Source organism: Strix aluco, chromosome 12, assembly GCF_031877795.1.
Source record: "Strix aluco isolate bStrAlu1 chromosome 12, bStrAlu1.hap1, whole genome shotgun sequence".
NCBI lineage: Eukaryota > Metazoa > Chordata > Aves > Strigiformes > Strigidae > Strix > Strix aluco.
Genome location: NC_133942.1, coordinates 23,553,651 through 23,575,038, shown reverse-complemented (window position 1 = coordinate 23,575,038; position 21,388 = coordinate 23,553,651). Strand labels below are relative to the sequence as shown.

Below are 21,388 nucleotides of genomic sequence, written 5' to 3'. Positions count from 1 at the left end.
AGTGATTACTGCTATTTTCTAAGCACCCTTCCTACATCAACCGTGAATAATGTCTGTCTGATCCTTTACAACTGTTTTACTGTCACCCAAACGAGGCAGGTTTTTGGCTCCTGAGTCAGTGTTAGGCTGGACAGCTGCTTAGCTGTGACAGCCCAAGGAGCTACCTCAGGCTTGCCCAAGGGAGATTCAGACTGTACTAAATTATATTCTTAGAGTCTTACTTAAGGCCTTAATCCATGGAGTTATATTTGGTGGGATAGTGAAGGAGCAAGATTTATGTGTGTCTGTGGATGTGTCTGTGTGAGTCTATACGTGCATGCATGCCTAATTGCTTGTTTTCTGTAATACTTAAACCTCGACGACTATAAAATGTTGTTAGCTGGTACCTGTGGACTCGCCTTTGTGTAAGATGTGATTGTTGGTATACGAAGCCAAGCTGATTCATGTTGGATTTTATGGACTCTGGAATGTGTAATGTGATACTAATCTATAGATAAACTAATCTGCTGGTATTTATAACCAGTGAGCAATTGCCTCACCCCTTAACTGCAAGTTTTGAGATGTGTCAGTTACAGTAGATAGTAGCTTTACTGTAGCTATGAGCTGTTTGGGAACCTGTATGATTGGCTAAATTTCTAAGAGACTATTTGATTTACCCTAAAGAAAACATAGGTCTTGTCTTTGGTCATTCTTACTGATAGGGAGTAATTTTTTCTTCTGGGCCAGGACATAAAACACTTAAAAGTCTGGACCTAGTGAAGTAAATAAAAAGATAAAATTATCATCTGTTCCCATCCTACATTATCTTGTAATTTACACATAAATAACAGTGAAATAATAGAAAGTTTTCAGGCCTGTTCCTGTTCTGAAGGTCACTGGGTCTCCATAGGACAAGGGGGACTCATTACACAGAATCAATTACAGGATTAGGTAATCCCCTAAAATGGGACTGAAAAGTGATTTTCTGTAACAGAAGTTGCTATATATAATATAAATAGATAGCATTAAGTGTCTTGTCATCTTGTGATTATATGCCATGAACATAGATTTGTTACTAATACGTCTTTTCATCTGTCTATGCCTGGAAAAGGCAGCACATTTTACTACTAGTGAGGAAAAGTGTAGGTAAACACTGCGGATGGTGAATCTGTACTGAGTAGCAGTATGACAAATGAAATTTTGGAAATTAAAATTGTAGGCTGTGAGGAAGATCACCTATTAATCTTTGAAGTATGCCATTAAATCTAATTATAGTGTTTTGTTGATATTACCTTAGATGTTTGAAATGAATTCCCCATCAAATGATAGGTGATGTAATATACCTAACTGAAAAGCTAATCATTGTACAGAAAATGAGGTTTTCTTGCTTTCAGTGATTCCTGTAGGCATTTAAAGTGCTGAGGGGAGTTAGCAACACCTACGACTTGACACCTGGTGCCAAAGGGCACCATGGCAATGCCTTCAGCTTGGCTTTTCTGTTCCCAGCTCTCTGCCCTGTACAGCTGTCCCTCTCTGGGATTTTTTTTACAAGATTTTTCTTTTGCAAGGACCATGAATTAATCACATTTTACTATTGCAATGACCTTTGCAGGAAAGTGCCATGGCCAGAATTGCTGGCCTGAAAGAGTTGGTTTTTCAAAGTTAAGTCTGATGGGGAGCTTGCAGGCAGGAAAGACCAGTTTTACAAGACTGTGCCCAGTTATGTTTATTGCTCGAATCCCTTTTATTAGCTTTGACATACAGTCATGCAGATTTCACTCTAAGCACATTTCAAGTAGTAAAATACACAGGACAACACATTACAAACATTGTGTCTATGTCTTTTCCATCTTTGCTGACACGGGGTTCTCTCTGCCAGCCTCACAGCCTCAGCAGAGGAGGAATTTCTGGCCTTCTACGGCCTCAGGTTCATCTCTGCAGGATCCCACGTGATCCCTGCTGGCTGACCCACATAGTATACTGCCAAAGCATTTAAAAAATTATTTGTTTTCCAATTATTTTTATTAATTACTGGCACATCTCCTCTCCCTCCCCAGAGGTAGATGGGGGAATTGGAGAGCCAGCATATTGAATTTCAGTCGGACTTTTGCCTAAGTATGAACTGAGAGCAGCTATTAGATTTATCATTTAAATGTTCAATATAGAGATGGTGTTCTGTATGCTTCTCAAGGTAAACTGGTGTCAGATGATCGTGGGTGGGCATGGAATAGTAGTGTGGACCCATTTCTTACACCAGCCGGAAAGATAAATGACAAGAGTGGAAGCATATGCACATGCTGATCCTATGCAGAGCCAGGATAAAGTTGCCAAGTTCGGAAGCACAGCCCATCAGTGTTAGCAGAAAATTATCACTACGCCTTCAAGTGACAGGCATACAACCTGAGATTTCTACACATCCCTCTAAATGAGGAGGCAGATTAGAAAGATATAAAAAAGAGACAACAATGATGTTAAATTGAAGTTTTGACAGTCAGAAATACCTTAAAAACAACTCTCAACACAGAACCCAAGAAGATGCTAAAAGAAAGCGTTGAAACTGTTTTGTGTCTTCCTGTATTTTACGAAATGCTAATCTCTTAAAAGCACCTCCTGTAATTTTCTGACAAGGGTGAAAAGGAGGGTTTCACGTCATTTGGAAAATATGAGGAAATTATTTTCTTTAAGCATTATAGAGAACTATACTCATGTGCTACCTGAATTGGATACTATTTACAGGGATAAAATTATGATGTCTTTTCTTAAACTTACCACTCTTCATATAGTACTTGACTTATAACCAATTATTTGCCTGTATCAACACAGCACAGGCCCGTTATATTAGCAATTTGCTATTTTTAGCCTATTTGTGTAAATCCTGAACAACAATGTTCTGAAATGTCTCACTTCTGACTTGTGTTGATACTGCTACAAGCTCAGGACTCAGAGAAGGAAAATGGTTGGCTCAGTTTTATTGCTTTGCCAGCCAAACATTGGGATTTTCAGATATTTCCCCAGGCAACAAGGTTTAGGGTGATTGAACAGGGATAGGATCTAAATGCACTCCAGGCAAATTAAAGACCCAGCTACTTGGGACCTAAACCATGGGGTACGAGGGTGAATAAGTGGCTACAAACAGCGCAGTAAGTACAGTAAGGGTTCGTGGAGACAGGGCGCTAAAGTCAGGAACCATAGGCATCCATCTAACAGAGGTGAGCATCAGAATACAGGTAATTCTGCATTGTGCAGCCGAACAGTGGAATACCATAATGAGCTATCAGTTTCAGCTTATGTGGCTTTAACCCTGTTCTGGTGACGAGCTGTGAAGCATTATAGCTTGAGCTTCCTCTTTTCTACATTTATGCTCTTAAAAATCCAAAGGAGACAATTCTTCACCAATCGATAGGGATGTTTTTCTTGGAAATTGTTCTACATTTATTCACATACTATACATGCCTGCCCTGCCCTGTGCAATAGCTCCCCAGATATTGAGAAGGCATGAAGGCACATAAAACCAGAGCTGTATGGAAATAACTTTTCTAGGTTGTTAATAGAAACTAATATTATCGGGCAGACTAATATTTACCCCTGCTATGGGAGCATTACTCATTGAATAGCACCTTAAATTGTCCAACTAATTTTATGCACTCATAATAAATAAATTCTATTCTCTTTTATTATCAAACTTAATTACAGTCAAGGTAAGTCATAACATTCACACTTTGCAACTTAGATTTAAGGACACTGAATATAAAAACTGTGCATGTCTACTTCATCGGAAATTATATACCTGATCCATATTAAATTACCTACCAATTTCTCTATACAGTGCCATGCAGTAGGCAGATGTCTGAATGCACTAGTGAAATGGTGCTTTTTGGAGGAAAAAAAGAGAAGGGAAGAGGAAAATATTTAGCTAATATATAATGACTCTTAGTAGTCATCCTGGCACTGCTGTGATTTGACCATCCTTCTGTAACTGACATTTGCTGGTTTTATTGGAAATGACACAGATTAAATGAACATGTCTTCAAAATACAAATTTCACATTTCATTCAGAAGCCATCATGTCCATGTGTTAGTGTGCTGAGTCACTGATTCAGCTCTGGCTCAGGCTAAGGTTTCTCAGAGGGAAACCATCAATACCATTTTCCTCAGCACTTGGTATTTCCTAGGGATGCACCGTTTGAGCAAACGTTCCTGGGTGACCGTGCTCTGAAGGTAGTTTCTGAAATGTGCAAACTGCCCTGCACTGTGTGCACTTGCACTTTCTTACCAAATCACCGTGTGGCTGAAGTGGTGATTTTAATGAATGCCTGTGCTTGCTGAAATCAGTTCAGCCTTGGTTATAAACCCAATGGAGGCGTTCAAGCAGAATGAAATGTCTGGTTTAAACACATATTAGTTTAGTATTATCCATATTTTAATGAAGCAGAACCTCAATTTGTTGTTCTAACAGATGGTGGTTCTTTTATCTGTATGTAAATTTTGAATATTTTGCTTACATTTTCAAATTCGTGAACAAGTGTTGCTTAAGTCTGTAAAACACTTAGAGGGTGAAAGTCCTTTAACAATAGGAATAATCCATAAACTATGCCTAAGAGATAGGGTGAGTAAGTGCTCTCATTACCATCTCATACACAGGGACAGTCTCACCGGAGCCAGAGCTGGTCCTCGGGCATTCCTGGCTCTTGGGCTGACACTCAGTCCATTTTATTGTGCCTCTGTACTTTCAGATTCTGCTGATGTGTTTCTTTTACAAATCAATCATTCTAGGGATAATTAACATTTAAAAGCCAGGTTTCTTTTAATTCCATTAGTATATTTGTGACAAGAAATGTGCTGGCAGAATCCAAAGGTTAAGAGTTACAATGAAGAACAAGCTTTAGGATAAATGAAAGTTAAGGCCTAAAATAGCCTGACAATACCCCATTAATCTGCACACTATTGACACAATAGTGGTCTGTTGTGTCAATGAGGATTTAAGAAGCTTTGCAGCACATGTTACTGATAGTTTATCATATCAATAGGAGCCTGCATATATTTGTGTTCAAAAACCTGTGGCTGTGGAATTCCCTGACTGCACACATATTGTAAGTGCACATACTTTAAATCCTTACATAAAGTGGTTTCTAGCCATGCAGCAAATTTTGAAACTATAATAAACTACCATATTTAAGTGTAGACACAAGATATTAGTCTTGGCTATACCAAAATCCTCTAAAATGCTGTACTTCAAACTGAAACCCTTTGCCCTACAGAAATGCGATCCAATTCTCAACATTGTGTCATCTGCCTAATTGAAGCAGAAGGAGATTTAAACCACATTAATCTCTCATCCTGATATATAGAAGCCTTGAGTCAGCTTGTGGCTGAGACGTATAGTGGGGAAGAAAGGTCCCTTCCCGAAGCAGCCCCTCTCAGAGCAGAGGGGAGTGCAGCCACAGCCCAAGCAGATGCCACAGGCTGTGCCATGTTTCCTGTGCCCCCGCTGCAGGGATAACCAAGCAGCATTGCTGAGTAATTTCTACATGCCAGTCACAAAAAGGACGTATCAAATGAAAAGATGGGTGGCTCTTCTAGGACTGCAGTTTTTATGGCTGGCACCACCATCAGGCATTTAAAAATCCAAGAAGCAAATCCCACACTTGTAATGCCCTGGTGTGGGCAGCTTGCACCCAGGTACCCATACCCTCTATAAATCCGCACAACAGTGGGTCTGCTCCGAGCATTTGACTTCCAGTGAAAAGGCCACAGAGCTATTCTCTGAACCAAATCCTTCGTGAACCGAATCCTTCTCTTTGAGGCACTCCAAGCTTTTTTGTCCTCAGGTTGCAATTTGATTCCTAACCAAGCGAGTAGTCTCTGTCGCAGCATTTTCATGCACTGTGCAAATTTTGATGGTTTTCAGATTAGGGCTGTTCCTGAGAAAGAGAAAATAATGTCCTTACACCTTTAACCAGGCAGCAGCTCCTGGGGTGCAACATAGCCGCGCTGTGTTTGCTGTGAGGAAGCCCATAATGATCTCGCCTTAAGCCTGTCACCACTAGGAAACATCAGAGAGAGACAGCCAGGGACTGAGTTGCCAAAAACGTCCTATTCCCATGGCTGAGAGATTTTGTTGGCACCATCTCTAAAGAGAATTTACTATGGGCCAAATCCCGGCGCCCTTGCTTAGATGAATCTGTTCTCAAGAGGCAACGCTCCCGCTGCGAGTGGTGCGAGTGATCCTGCAGGATCAGCCCAAAACATTGCTGGGGAGTATCAAGCGCTCGTCTTCCAGAGGGGCAGGAGCGTGGTGGGAGCGACCTGCCCAAGGACTTGCTGTGGAGGCAGTGCACAGCTGGGGAGCAGCAATCTGGGACTTGCATGTGAAAGACAGAGATGTTTCCACAGCAAAAATCTCTAAATTATTTTCGCTCAGAATTCCTCTGATTTCCCATAAAACAAGCACAGATGATAGCGCTTGGCGAGTAATCCTTTTTTTTTTTTTTTTTTTTCTTGCAGGGGCATCCAAAATATTTCGTGGCACTTTAAGCCTTAATTAATTTATCTTTCATGTGAAGAAAAATGAATTAGTGACAGCTATTTCCTGGACTTAATTTCTGGGATTAAACCCTTTGTTTCTGGAATATTTGAAGGGATTTTGGCCAGACACTTAAAAAGATGTCATTTCAAGGACAACCCCCTCCACCGCCCCCACCACCACCACACGCGAAGTAGTCGTCTGCAAAATCGAGTCTCATTAGCCTGCAAAACGGCATGGCTCGCAATGACTTTTTCTTTCGAAGTAGCAATGAAAATTTCTGTATTAAGGAGCGAAGGTAGCGTCGGCGATGAACAAAACGCCTCCTTGCTGGCTTCGCCCGGCTGTTTATCTCCGCGGCGGCGGAGGCGGGACGGGCGCGGGGCCGGCGGCAGGGGGGCAGCTTCCCCGAGGTGCTTTGGGAGGGGTACAACTGCCGGAGAAGTTTGCCGGGGCCGGGGCCGGGCCGGGCCGCTCGGTGGCGGCGGGAGCGCGGCCGCGCCCGGCGCTGCCCGCGGCGGGGGCGGGGGGGGGGGGGGCAGCGGCCGGGGCGGGGCCGCCCCCGCCCCGCCATGGCGCGGCTCGGCGCGGAGCTCCGCCGGCGGGTGCGGTGAGAGCCGCGGCGGGGCCGGGGGGAAGGCGGGCAGCGGGAGGGGAAACCGAAAAGTTGGCCGCGGCAGTGGCGGGGCGCGGTGTTTGCGCGGAGATGGGGGGGCGGAGCGAGGCCGGGCGCGGCGGGACAGCGCGGCGAGGGGCGGGCGGGAATAAATACATTAAAGGCAGGGGAGGGGAGGGAAAAGAAAAGGGAGGAAAAAAAAAAAAAAAAAAAAGGCAGGCGGGAAGGGGTGGGCTCTGCGCGGTGCGCCTCCCCCGCGCTGGCTCGGCCCCGAGCGGAGCGCCGGGATGGGGCGCCCGGCGGGGGACGGCGGGCGGAGGAGGCAGCCCCGCCGGCGGGCGGCGGCCGTGGGCAGCGGCAGGTACGCGGGGCCGCGGCGGGAGCGGAGCGGGCGGCCGCTGTGGGAGCCGGCGCTGGCCGGAGAGGGGGGAGCCGAAGCGGAGCCGTTCGGTTTCTCCCCAGCGAAATCGCCGCGGGGCGCTGGGGGTGAGTCTGGGCTAGCGCGGGGCCGGGGGCTGAGCCGGGCCGGCCCCGGGGGCTCGGCGCTGCCGGCGGGGCGGCGGCGCGGGCGGCAGCGAGGCGTGATTTACGGGCTCCCCGGCAGCGGCCGGGCGCTGGGAGGCAGAGGGAGCCGCGTTTCGAGCTCCCCATCAATTATGGATGGAAACAAATGCTAGAGTCAGTTCGGAATTATCGCCGGGCAGGGGCAGGGGTAGCTCCGCTCCGTCCTCCTCGCCTCCAGGTGCAAACAATGATCCGCTCAGGTGTGGAGCGGAGAAACTTTTTTTTTGGGGGGGTGGGGGCAGGGGCGTTTCATCACTGCAGAAACCGATACAGCTGCTTTCAGGGAGTAATTAGAAAGGGTTTAAAGCCTTCTTTATTATTTATAAGCGCTGGATGGAAATGAAAGGTCACAGATATTTCTAGGTGGATATTATGCCCGTGTTTTAAAGGGTTGCGGGGTTGTTGTGCTGGGTATGACTGTCATTCTGTTTTATCTTGTGAGTTGAAAAATGCGACTAAGTATGCTTTTAGGTTGATGTATTGAAAATATTGTAGTTTCCGGTGGATATCCCACTTGTTAGCGTGAATGTAGCTAGTCTTAAATCAGTGGTTTGCTGCCGATCTTTGAGTTGTTTCTTACTTCTGGTCAAGATTATGTCTGTATCACAGGCGTTAGCCTGTGAGTAATTTGAGGAAAATTCAGCCCTCAGTGTGTAAAGTCATTTGTATTTGTATGTGTGTATGGCTTAGAATACATTTACTTTTGAGCATAGCACCAGCAATGATGGTTCATAATGCTCACATATGTGGCACTTGCTGTACAGATGGTATTGTAGCTTATCCATGTACACACACACACACGCTTCACGCATAATGTGCAGGAATTACAGCAAACTTCCTCCAAAATACTGTTCGATGCTCTGTAAACGTGTGGCATTTTTTTTTCCTGCTTATTTCCTTTGGGGAGAAACACGGGTCATTATTGGGATACCTTTGTGTTCTAAGTTGTTAGTCTTTCCTTAATAATGTTTATTAATTCACTAAAATATTATTTGAAGGAACAGCTTCCTACTGTCTTAGAGGCTTTTACTGCTGGTCCATTGCTCTCACATACAAATACTTTCACAGAGAATTTTCTGAGGTTCTCTCCTTTTCCCAAGTCCAACAGGAAGCTCATTGTAAAGCTTTGCAATCACTTTTGTGGCAAAAGAGAATAGACGTTTTTCCTGCTTTATTCACACTCTAAAATTCTATGCACCTCTAAAGTCTACTTAGGTTACTTTTCAGTAAATTAAGTTGGACGTAATCATGTTTAATGTAGTAAGTGACAGGCATATTTTGTTATGTTGGCAGATACTGTATAAACATTTACTCTGGCTTAGATAAATACAAATTGCCAGTTGAGTGCTCTGATTTCTAAATAATCATGAACTTTAACACTTCTTATATTAACTAATATAAAACGCAGCTATTTTAAAAATAGGGAGAAAAAGTTTGTAGTAAGAATTTATTAGTATTCTGAATTATGCAGCTCAGATTTGTTTTCAAAAAGGATGGCCAGAAACGTATAACCCAGAGGCTCTAAATTGGTCTATTTAACTGGCTTCTCACTTTCATCTGCACCTTTAGTTACAGTGAACAGCTACCTTCCTCCCTCATATCCTGCAGTCTGTCACTACCTGTTCTCATTTATGGTTGAGATGCAACAAAGATAACATTTTCTAAACGTGCTTTGTGTGATGCAGGAGTGTGTGCCAGGAATACAGTGATGGCCCTGTCAAAGCTCCACAAACCAGCTGTATGGCTGCGGGTTTTTTCCCCCCTAGCCTCTCGCGCCCTTTGAGCTGGACCATCTGAATGTTTCTATCTCTTTTGTATGGCTGATCTGAGCCAACTATTAAAGCAGATACTTTAGCCCTTGGAGCTGCCATAACTTTGATGTAGACTTACGAAGAGCACACATTTAGATAGAATGCTTAATTATATATGTAGTTAATTCTGACTGAATTGGTCTTCGATCTGACCGGTCCTGTCACATGAGATATGTGAAGGTAAAGAAAAGTACGTCATAGAGGCTCACTTCAAAGCTTCTATTAGGCATTTGTAACAACATATCTTCCAGTCTTACTATAGTTGGTCATATGCAGATTGCAGCTCTTGATTTTTATTGGGTTTTTAATTCTTTTCAAAACATTATTGCACTTAACACAGGATTCAGCATCCCTTGAAGTCAGGTGAAGCCCAGTTAGCTGGACAGAACCTGTATAGAAATGTTGAAATGCTTTGGATATGCTTCGTTCTGAAAAAAAGAAATTTGAAATCTGAAGTCAAGTGGAGATCATATGAGAATATGGTCAGTTTTCATCAAGTGTTGTAGAAGTGATATGACAGAGACTGTTTCAGTTCTAGTCTTTCTCTGTAAGACAAAGGAAACGGTTACATCAACAGTTACATCAACAGCGCTCCTATTAGCTTCTGTTGAGCTTACTTATGTTGCAGTCTGATATTTTTCAAGGAATATACTATGTGTTTGCTTTGCTTACTGAACAGAGGAGGTGCTGGTTGATTACAAAATTGTGTGTTAAACATACCTATAATTCCAGTTTGAAAAAATCAGATGTCTTTCCATTAGATAAAGTAATAATTTGCTCCACGAGTAATTAAGAAAAGATGGAAGGCATATTACTTGCATTGGATAGTGCAAGTTATTTTCAGTCTTAGCAGCTCTGTATGTAATTAAAACAGTTCAAATGTTGCTTTCGTCAAAACTGCTGTTAGAACAGATGATCTCTTCTTACGCATCAGATGAGCTACTGCAGTTACCGTTAAAATCCATCTAAGCCATTTTATTAAGTTGTTACTTGTTCTGTGAATAGCTGCCAGCCTTGAGTTCAAAGGAAAGTAGGTTCTGATTTGTTCCCATGTCACATGGAAGAGGTGTGCAGTGAAAACTGTATTGCTGCCCTTCCGATGCTGTTTTCTGGAGCTGTGTGTGTTGTCTGCTGTAGCCCACTTTCCCTCCTTGTGGCTTGACAGTAATTACAGTACAGCTAATATCAGAAGTTGATTCAGTTTATTCAAACCGGAAGACTGTTGAATTGTCCCACTTCCAAAGTCAAATGTTTGTGTTAACCACAGAGATCGAATCTGTAGTGCACATATATAACATAGGAGTAGTGTTTATTTCCCTAACTTTTCTATTCCATTCGGCTTTTGTTAACTAACCCAGATTAGCATTTTAACAACCCTGAAGTGAACTTCTGCCATTCTCCCTGCTTGGACAGTGTGTGTAGACCATCCATCATCCTGTCCTTGGCCACAACAGGCTACTGGCTCCATAACCATTTGGAGCTACACAGAAACCATCCGACTGTGAACAGCACAGCTGGCTACAGCAATTTTTTCTTCCACACCACTGGCAGCATTGTCTGGCTATGGTAACTAAAGTTAACATCCAGAACGTGAAGTTTCTTTAGTCTTGGCACCCCTGCCCAGCCCTGCTGCAGCTCAGTGGGCACACCTGCAGAAGGGCTACAAAATGGCTTCGAGGAGTGAGGCAACCGCTGGACTCATTTCTTTTCAAGGCTCCAGTTTGGAGACAGCAACCTGTTGTTTGGAGTGGGATTACATTAACTCCGTACTTACTCGAGAGGGAGCTTGCTAGCTGAATCCTGCGCTCTTTCAATTTGCAGGTCGGGGTGTGCTTTGAAAGCCGCCAGCTAAAGAAACAGAACTTGCTGCTTTAACTTAGCCACGCAAACTGCCAAAGAGCACAGAAAGAAATGGAGAATTTCGGCTGTGTATTTCACACATTCTTGTAGAAGCCTTTTTAGTTCCACAACGGAAGCCATGTGATTTCACAGGATCTGTGCCCAGACTGTAATACTTGCTACAGATGCTTTCCTTGGTTTGTTTTGCAGATCCACGAATGCAATGGGAAAGAAGTCGTTACAGGATTTATTGTTTTAATTTTGATGTGTGCTGTGAATGGCAGGTAACCAGCAGGTGAATGTACTTGTGGCTCTCTGTTGATTTTACTTGTTGAGGTTTTTTGCATAACTTAAATAAAACGGCCTAGCACGGCTGGCTGTCATGTGTGAGCCATAGCTTTCTTGCTAGAAGAGAACTCTTGCTTTCAAGAGCAAAGGAGGTCAAGAGGTGTTACCAGGCAGGGAGGGGCTGGGTGGAAGTGGAGGAGCAAAGAAGTGGTGGTGGAAGAGGAGGAGCAAGGAGCTCAAGCAAGCAAGTGACATTTGTTCTGTCCAAAATGGTTACAAACCTTGTAAATGAAATCAGTCCCTGGACAGCTTTGATTTATATTCTCACACAGCAGATTGGCCTTGGTCTGCCTGACCTTGGTAACATTACAGAGGTCGTATTTGCACACAGATACTCTTCTTGCAAAAACGGTTGTTGTTGCTGTTGTGGTGGTTTGTTTTTTTTTTTTTAACTGTTGCATCTAAGAGCCAAATTGCAGCCCAGGTTTCTAACTTGATAGGCACTGGATAAACACAGAATAGAAATAGGATCCTGTTCCCCACAGTGGATGGTTTAAGAGAAGAGATGGCAGATGGGTACAGTCAGGCAGTGGCCTCTAGAAGCAGGAGAGCTGCGTTGGCCTGCATAATCAGCAGCCGTGTTAGCACACGAGCTGCCTAAACATAGCCGAGCTGTGTGTGTTGGGGAAAGGGGGCACACATGCTTGTAGACATCAGAGGCAAAGGAGAGCTTTGAAGAGGGCTTGGGATGAGAATGAGGAGTTAATTGGCAGATGCATGTTGGGGGGCTTTTCAGGTGCATGAGGGACAGCACAGAAGCAAACACAGAGGTGCTCATCTGCAAAGGTAACAAGTGAGCAGCAGGGACCAGCATCACAGACTGGCTGCCCACCAGAGGTGGGAGTGAAACCTCAGAAGAGATGAGAGGTGATCAGCTGGTCACTCAGCTCAGCTATTACTGTAATAATAGGCTTTTCTCAATGTGAGCCACATAGTTCATCTCTTTTATGCCAAATGGTCATGACAGCTGGCGCTCTGCTTTCCTCAGCAGCAGTAAGGTACCAGCTCACACCTCCATTGGGTAGGACCTTTCTCAGAGCTTTATTGTCGCATGAAACAAAAGGTGTTTCCGTCAAGTGCTGCTGCCACACTTTCCAGACGTGTTTATGGGTGCTGGTGGTGGACAGGGACTGCAGCAGCTACAGCACCAACAGAAAGTGTTGCTGCTATTTCTGTGTATGTCTATCATGACAGATGTACTTTGGGGTCAAAAGAAAATTCTCACACTTGTATTTCAAGCCCTTATATATCTCTCCACTTGGGTACCCCCTTCCCATGTTGTGTGAACACTTATGTATCCTATCAGGCTGCGTAACCATCCTGTTTTGGGAGACTACAGAGAAGAAAAGTGTGTATTTAACTTACAAAAGCCTCAGGGTATAGTTAAGGCTGCAGTATTAACATTTTAGATGGGTGTTTGAACGTAGCCGAGTGTTAGTGAGGGAGCTGCGACTGCCTGTTAGTGTAATGGTAGTTAAAGACAAGAAAGGGCTGTAAGCAGTCCCGCATGTTCCCTCAGTGTTGTGGCACCTGAGTGTTAAACACCAGAGTACTGCCTGGTGGGTCAGGGAGGCTCAGTGCCCTGTGGAAGTGACTTGAACCAACCAAGCTGCAAGGCAGGAGAGGGCACTCTGGCTTTCCAGCAGTTGTCCAAGAGTCAGCATTGGCACCCCTTGCAAATATAGCTCTTTTGTGTATTGCCAGCTGCAGACAAGTGACGAAGAGAAGGGTGAGGATAAGGGAGGAAAAGCAGTGGTGTGAAAGTCGTCAACAGTGTGTGAACAATGTCCCCAGGTGTCTCATGAAAGGAGTAATAAGGGGGAAAAAAATCATCTTGCAGAGTTGAATGGTTTCTTTCAATTTGCAAACTTCTGCTCTCTGACAGTTTCTTTAACCCAGCACGTGTTTATCAAAGATTAACACTGAAAAGCTAGTAATTTGTTTTTGCTCAGTAAATCATATTTTCTCCATAAAGTAAATGCTGTGTGGATATTTTTAGCATTATGTAGGTTTTTTCCTTAATGATAACCCCTGACAAAAAGAATCAAATCCCATGCTTTAGGGATTAATCTGATTCCCTGCAAGGGTATGGATAGAATTTTTTTTTTGTCTTGTGTACTACTATACAGATTTTACTGTGAGAGTGGATTAAGGCTTTTCCTCCCCCTAAAGCATCAGGTTTTCATCCTTGCCAAAGACATAACAAGCACTGCTCGTGACTGAACAGCAGTCTTAACATGGCAAACTATGCCAACGCAAACCTCAATGTATTTGGTGCAGCTGTAGAGGAAAAATAGACCTGCAGGCATATATAGTGTGGGGGTCAGCTGTGATTATCTAGTCACATTCTTGCACTGGTCCAATATTACTAGTGATAACACAAGGATTTAGGGAAACATTGCAATTTTAGTGGGATCTGGGGAGGCCGATACGGAGGAGAGAATGGGACAGGCTGTAATGTAAAGCTTTAAAGCCCTAAGTCTCATTCCCTGATTTGCCACAGATTTCCTTGTGACCTTGATTCAAGCACTTGCAGTCCATATGTTACTGATTTGAAATTTAATTTTTTTTTTTTTACTTTTAAAGATCTGATCTGTAGCTTCTCTGTGACTCACTAGTCAAAATGCCAAAGTAGTGTGATGCAAATACTTCCCTGCCTTACAGGGTGAATGTTATCATGAGGTGATGTAGCCCAGGTAAAAGAGGGGAGGGAGAGCTGGTGCCCAGCATGGCTGTGTCCTGTTCCAAGCAGCTGCCAAGTGTGGGCTTCACAGATTGCATTTGTTTGTGGAAAGTGGGCAGTTCTGTGATGCAGAGAATTCCCCAAACGGATGTGATGCAGCACAGGGACAAGCTTGATGCTCAAGCTTGGGACCCAGACCGGGATAGCCATGGCTGCACATTGCACTGATCCTGCCTCCAACCCCAAGCTGGCAAGGATATGGGTATAATTTACCAAAATACATTTATATCAGTTTAATAACTTCAGCAGACTGTAGGGCAAGAAATCAGCTGGATCAAATCCTGTACTAATATATCTGATTTTTTTAAATAAATAAAAATAAGTTTTTCACCACTACCCCTCTGCATTCTTGATAAGCCAGGTGCTTCCAGAAGACCCTCAGCACAGGCACCTCTCAACATACCTCTGCTCCTCCAGCTGTCCCCAGGGTCTCACAGCATGGGCACCAGTGTTCCTCCCTCTCCCATGTGAATATGTATATACATACGTTTACAAATACACACTCGGAGACTTAAAAAGCAGCAAATGTAATAATGTGATCCAACTGTTCAGTGCTAGGCTAGAAAGAAGTGTTTTTCTGCCATTATGTGAAAATTTAGCGTGACTGGAACAGAGTCTGCATTTGATTAGGCAATTTAAGAAATGTAAGAGACTTCATACTGTAGGGCAGTACTGCAAAACAATTGCTCGGAACATGTTCTAAAATTGGTTTGCCTTCACCAGATTTTCATGTGTTTCTGCACGACATCTCAAATGGAAATATGAGCAGTCACATGGCAAGTGACTACATTTTGGTATTATGGTAAATAAAAGCAGCAGTTTAAACAATTACTCCAAATTCTGAGTAGCCTCTGAGATGAAAAAGACAAAACTCTCCCTCTCTTTACTTTCCAGCCTGGGAAAGACATTTCATAACACATCCTTTCACTGGTGTAGTTAATCTTTAATGCTTAACAATATAATAGTAATTGTTAACTTTGAGCTTAGGCTTCCTCCAGGTTTGCATGCCTGCATTTTGTACATGTAATTGATTGTGCCCAGGAAAGTGGCAGAGCACATGCTTTGCATATACAAATAGGTAACTGGGTGGCCAGCTACCAGATTTGTCCATGCAGAAAAATCCAAGACTAGTTAAAAACATTTTGTTCCCCGGTTTCTATAGGCAGTATTCCTGTGGGCAAGGCTGGCTGACCATTCCAGCTCCAAGAATGGCATATTGATAACACCAGCACAGTGCTTAAGATGCTCTGATGTGTTTCTTGCCAGTTGATAGTCGTCCCCTCTCTCTCCCCTCGCATTTTCCAGAAGCCATTTACTTTCTTTTTGAAGTGTGAGCAGTGGCATCCTGCAGCAGCAACTCAAGCCAGCAAGCCCCATGCTCCAGCAAGGCACAGTGCTGAGATGCTGGAGGGACATTTATAGCAGGGGAGAGCAGTGGGTGGGAAGAAGTGATGCTTTCTGGAGTGACGTTGACAGCAACATTGTCTGGGGCACAGCCTGTTGAACAGCAGATGTGTCCTCCCCACAGTGCAAATCCCTTTTTTCTTCAGCTGTCCTGCTTGTCGGGGCGTCTTCCTTCCCCTAAAACTCCTTTCCATTTCAAAACATCCCATTGACTTCATCCTGTAGGCAAACCCTGACCTCCTGGGTTCCAGCCAGGTCTAAAATGGGCAGCGCTTATCTTGGGGATCAGGGCTGGAGCACTGCTCAAGGTGAAGGCTGCTTTCTCCACTGCTGGGAGACAGCAGGGATTGCAGACAGGAGACCCAGGGGTGCTGCTGGCAGCTCGCTATGGCTGTGGCGTCAGCTGGACTTGTGCAAGTTGTGCCTGAGACCTTTGTTGTGCCCTCACCTGCAAATACTGGTTTATACCTGTCCCAGAGCTGCCTTATCAGATGATGCCTAATCATGCTGAAATGAGTGGCAGTTTTGCTATGTAAATCATGTACTGTAGGCTTGCAGGAAGAATGCTTTCTTAGTTCACTTCTGGCGCTCGCCCCCATTTGCAGGCAACCCTCCTAGAGGGAGGAGGAGGTAGCACTTTGGTCTAGATTTTAGGTTTTTGTTCAGGGCGGAGAGGGGCAGTGAGGTTGTTTCCAAACCTATGTGTACTACTGTAAGTAATTAGATCTTTACCATCATGGTTTAAGAGTTCTCTCTAGTTTTCAGGATAAAAGTATTTCAGACTAAAAACACTACTGAAAAGCACCAGACGCCTCTGACACAGCTGTGAGCTGGAGGCACTCAGGAGTTCACCCTGCTGCTCTCCCAGCAGGGTGGCATTGCTTTCCTTGGGTTGGGGTCGGGGGCAGGCGTAGGAGCTCATGCTACCAGCACTGCCCATGGCCAGGAATTAATGGAGGATCAGTGCCGAGAGTACAGGACAAACCCTGAACATCACTGTATTGACATTCTCTGCACTAGTCCTTTGCCACTTTCACAAATAAATTTAGTATTCTGAGGGGCGGTCTCAGTTGGGCACAGGCAGGTTGAATTAATAAAATGCAGGCCTGCTGAAATGGTGAATCCAGAGCCCTGCTTAAAGTACCTTTCACTTTATCACCGATAGCTCAACCCTGGCAAACTTTCAAGGGGACCACGTCCTCCTCTCTAAAACAGAACAGATTGGACCATAGATGTGAGCTGAAATCAAAGGTTGGTTTCAGCTGGAGGACTTTTGTATCACCCTGGTAAGGGAAGGTAGTTAACATGCACTCTCAAAAATTAACTTAAAATAAACATAATTGAAGCAATCACTTACAGTTTGCTCAGCATTTTATTTCCTTTCCTGCTGAAACTACCTTGTGTTCGAGTAAATTTTTGATCACAAGAGAATTTATCCCTCAAAGTGCATCTAATCAACCACTGAACACTTGCATCATTAAAAGTCACCCTATCCGTTTTGCAGGCGTTCTGTCAGCTCGTTCTAGAGCAAGAGGGGTGCGATTTCTGTAACGTTAAAAGCCTGCAAACAACTGAAGTGTAACTAGCAATACCATAAGCCAATTAAGATGAAAGCTGTGATACTCAGTGGTAGGGTTTCATCACTTTTAATATTAAACTATCTTTTTTTTACTTAGGCATAAATCAAGAGGTGTTAATGCAGAATCCTTAAAAGAAGTCAAGTATTATCTTAAAAATAACAGACCTGTTATTTGCACTTTCATGCTCAATTAATATCATGGCTCCAAATATCCTAAATTTTTTCTTCAGAGCTGCAGACTAAAGTTGTTCTAGAAAGTAAGGATGACTATGTCCTGCAAGTTTAAATTTGAACATACCTTTATAGGACAGGAACAGTTTTTCTTATCTATTTATTCATACAAAATAATGCTGTAAGTTTCTAAAAGGGACTACAAAAATTGTTTCCTTTATTATAACCACAAATATTTTCTTATGTTATTTGATAATTAGCTGAAACAATCTGTCACCAAACTCCACAATATGGGTTTATCACAGCATAGACAATCTCTGAGATTTGAATGTACAGTAGACCCCTGTCTCAGGCATTGCCTTCATGAACTTTACTGAAGTCAGCCTTCATTAGAAGAAACACATTTATACTGGAATATCATTTAAAAAAAAAAAATATCACAGTTATATTGATGCTGGCTGCTGTACCCTTCTTCTGGGAGGACTTACCACACTATAAAGCAATTGCATCATTGGAAAACCTATGTATAGATATGACCTAAAATGGGAATCTAATCCCCTGCTTCTCATATAATAGATACTGATACAGATTTTTAAGGCAAATGTTGCATTCTGTGTGGAACACTTTCTGGCTTGTAAGCAAATGAGTCATTATACCCATTTCACGCAGTGAGACATAGGGAAAAAAGGACCAAGACCAAAAAACTAGAGGTGGGACAAAGAATTGTTTGCTCCCTTCCCATTCAAGCCACCAGACCCTGGGCCATGCTTGTCTTATATTTTGGCTTGAATGAAACAAAAATGCTGCATTTTCACGTTTTGATTACCAAAACACACTTTGGCCTGGTTCCCCCAGCGTGTGGCTCTCCTCTAGAGTTATTCCATGCACAGCAGGGATAAGGTTCTATTCTGAGTGAATATTCTGGTGCATCTATGGTTGCCAGTGTATACATTTCTACAACAGGTCTGGGGGACCACTGAAGGTGGCCTGTATCACCTTCATATATTTTCTTCTAAATGTTTTATTTTCTGAAAAGATTGACCTGCTTGACAAACCAAAATTCAGCAACAACCTACCTTTCTGTACAAGTGAAGTGAAGCTCCAGCTCCTACACCAGCACCTTACTGGCAAGCTGTTCTCTCTGCAGCTGGCTCGAGAAGTTGAACTTCTCCCACCTGGTAGCAGTTACCATCAGCAAGTAAACTCATGTGCAAGTCCTTACCCCCTAAAGCAGAGTCCCTGCCAGCATGCTTTTTGACATCATGAAGCCCAGAATATGAACCATACCCTTTTCAACTGACAGTGAACCATAAGTGATTTGTACATCCAAAAATAATCCCTGAAGCTGTAGAAAACAATATTTTTAACCTGTTTGCACCAGTCCTGTGCATCCAAAAAAACCTGGGGCGGGGCGTGCTAAACACAAGTAAGTTCACATTCAGAGACTAATAGAACTTTTAATTGGTTGCAGGTGAAATCTTTGACTTGCTGTAGCTTGGCCAACAGATCTTTGTTATTTGAGTGGTCTGGTTAAAGAGCTTCAGAGCACTGATTTGGCCAGCCGCTCTGTGCCCTGAAGCCACTGTGCACTGTGACCCATGCTGGGGGTTTTCTTAAGGGCTGAGACCAGTGGAAGGTGCTGAGTGTTGTACAGGATCTGCTTTGCTCTCCCTCAGAAAGAGGAATGGAAGTCTCAGCTGTAGGCCCCAAAAAACTCGTTGGGCATCTGTGAGCAAGCAGCAGTAAAGGATTGTTTTGTTTTGGTTTAACTTTTATTATTAGAGTGGTTTCATGCTCAAAATTTCAGAAGGCACCATCTCAGAAATGCACTAGTTAGTGCATTTGCACTAATTAGTGCCCTCAGGAAGCCATTGGCATGCAGGAAGGAACAGAGGACAACAGGGATTTCTTGATCTGTTAAAGTCCAACCACTTGGGATTGTGGGGAAACCAAGTCACATAAATTGTCTAGGCTCAGCATATTACTAATCAGTTCTGCCTGTCCCCCCTTAACACCATGGTTAACGTATATCTCCAAGCACAGAGGAGGTCCTTGATCTCACTTAACAGCCTGATTTTTCCCTGTGTCTGGTGGAGAAGGAAGACGATGTAGTCATTTAAGCCTTTTCATGCTATGTGCCTGTTTTTCAGCTTTTATTATTGCAACCCTTTTCTCCTTTGACTTGCCAAACTCTCCACAAGTGAACTAAATTTTAGGATAGATCTTTTGTTCTGACCTACCCCGAACGTCAGTCTGGATCTGCCATACCACACTCCTGTCTGTGCTGAGCATTTTGAGAAGCATTTATTGTGTTAAGCAGATTTTTAAGAATTAATTTTTTTTTGAGTGAATAGAAGATACTGCATCAGTCTGGTTTGAAGCTATTTTATGTGTTGCTTCTCTCCAGCTGGCTGAATGCCCTTTCCCTTCCCCCCTCCTCTTTTACGTGGCAGCGCATGGAAAGATGATTGATGGAGTGTCACCAGCGCGTTGTCAAAGGCTGGAGTAGATTAATGGGCAAGAAACACCAGCCTGTTCCCCTTCATGTGTGATTGTTTGAAGGAAGGCTCATATTTTAACAGAAATGATATCCTGCTTCTCTGGATTCCCCCAATCAGGAATTGAAGGATGGGATTCGTATCCAAGATTGAAAGGTGCCAGCCACAGCGAGCCAGTTTATTACTTGGGACAACTGCCTGCCTTCCACTTGACCAACAGCACTCGCCCTGAGGCCTGTTTCGGTCAGGCTGCTGTCCTCTTTACCGATGTGGATTTGTGCCACCAGTAAACATTTATACCTCTATTTCTTTGTATTTGCAGACACAACTAGTTATGGCATAGACCAAATGGCCAGAAGATCTCCGATCTGTTACTGGCTTTTCCACCTAGCTGACACTGGCCAGTTTGCCTGTGCTGCAAGGAATGACCACATATGACCCAGAGCAGCTCAGATCCTTTGGAAAGGCTTTTTTGGTGGTTGGCCTTAGTCACAAATTCAGCCTTGATCTGTGCCTCAATTCCCCAGCTGCAAAACAGGGATAGCAATATGGTAATTTCCAAACATTGCACTTGCCCGTGAATTGTTTCCTAGCAGAAACGCTAGGAATGCAATTTGTAAGAGAAATTAATCAAAGACTGGTCTGAATCCTGGCTGGGGAAAAATAATCAGACCCAGAGTATGATTGTTTTCTGCATTTTCTTGAAGGTAGACATTGCCAGCATTTCATAATCAGCTATTCTGGTCCAAACAGATATTTCAGCATTGTTATTTGTAGTCCCCAGTAGTGGCCTCCATTAAAAGGTTTGAATGTGGCAAGAATTATGTCTTTCACACCAGCCTATCTGTGTCTACCAGAAGCATACACCTGGCTGTCATAAACCCCTGTTCCAAGGGCTAGATGGAGCCCATTTTTCTGATTATCCAGGGAACAGCTGTTCTTCTGAGTTCATTCTCTTTTCAGTTGTTCTGATCTCAAGCCTGTGTCCAACCAGCTAAAAGGTGCATTTAAATGCCTCTTAAAGCAGGTGCTTTTTCTTTTCATATGTAGCTAGAAATCAGAGCTACTGTTCATTTTCATGTAATATTTTAACAAGCAAAATAATAAAGAAATCTGTGCTTCTTACCTGGCTGGTAAGTGATCACCTGTGGTTTGCTGATCCAGTCCAGCTCTGTCTGCTTTTCTCTCTTGTCATGACAAAGGTCTGTGCTTCATGCAGATGCAGACATTTTCTTTGATAGAGACTTGACAGGTGATGTTTAGTTAAGAGGTTGCTGAACATAACTATTCCCACCTTTTATGTTCTCAGATTT

The 21,388-nt window shown here is 43.5% G+C and overlaps 1 protein-coding gene across 8 annotated transcripts in view; it reads left to right on the top strand.

The window, feature by feature from the left end:
* Nucleotides 1–21,388, top strand: part of SEMA6D (semaphorin 6D) — a 228,058-nt gene that overhangs the window by 189,026 nt on the left and 17,644 nt on the right. For 4 of the 8 annotated variants that reach the window (XM_074837201.1, XM_074837195.1, XM_074837196.1 and 1 more), the window contains exon 1: nt 11,587–11,627. The exons of 1 other annotated variant lie outside the window; for it this stretch is intronic. In XM_074837201.1, coding sequence (XP_074693302.1) covers nt 11,610–11,627 — 18 coding nt within the window. In that variant the 5' untranslated portion in view covers nt 11,587–11,609. 3 more of the 8 variants (XM_074837198.1, XM_074837197.1, XM_074837199.1) reach the window with 3 other exon arrangements.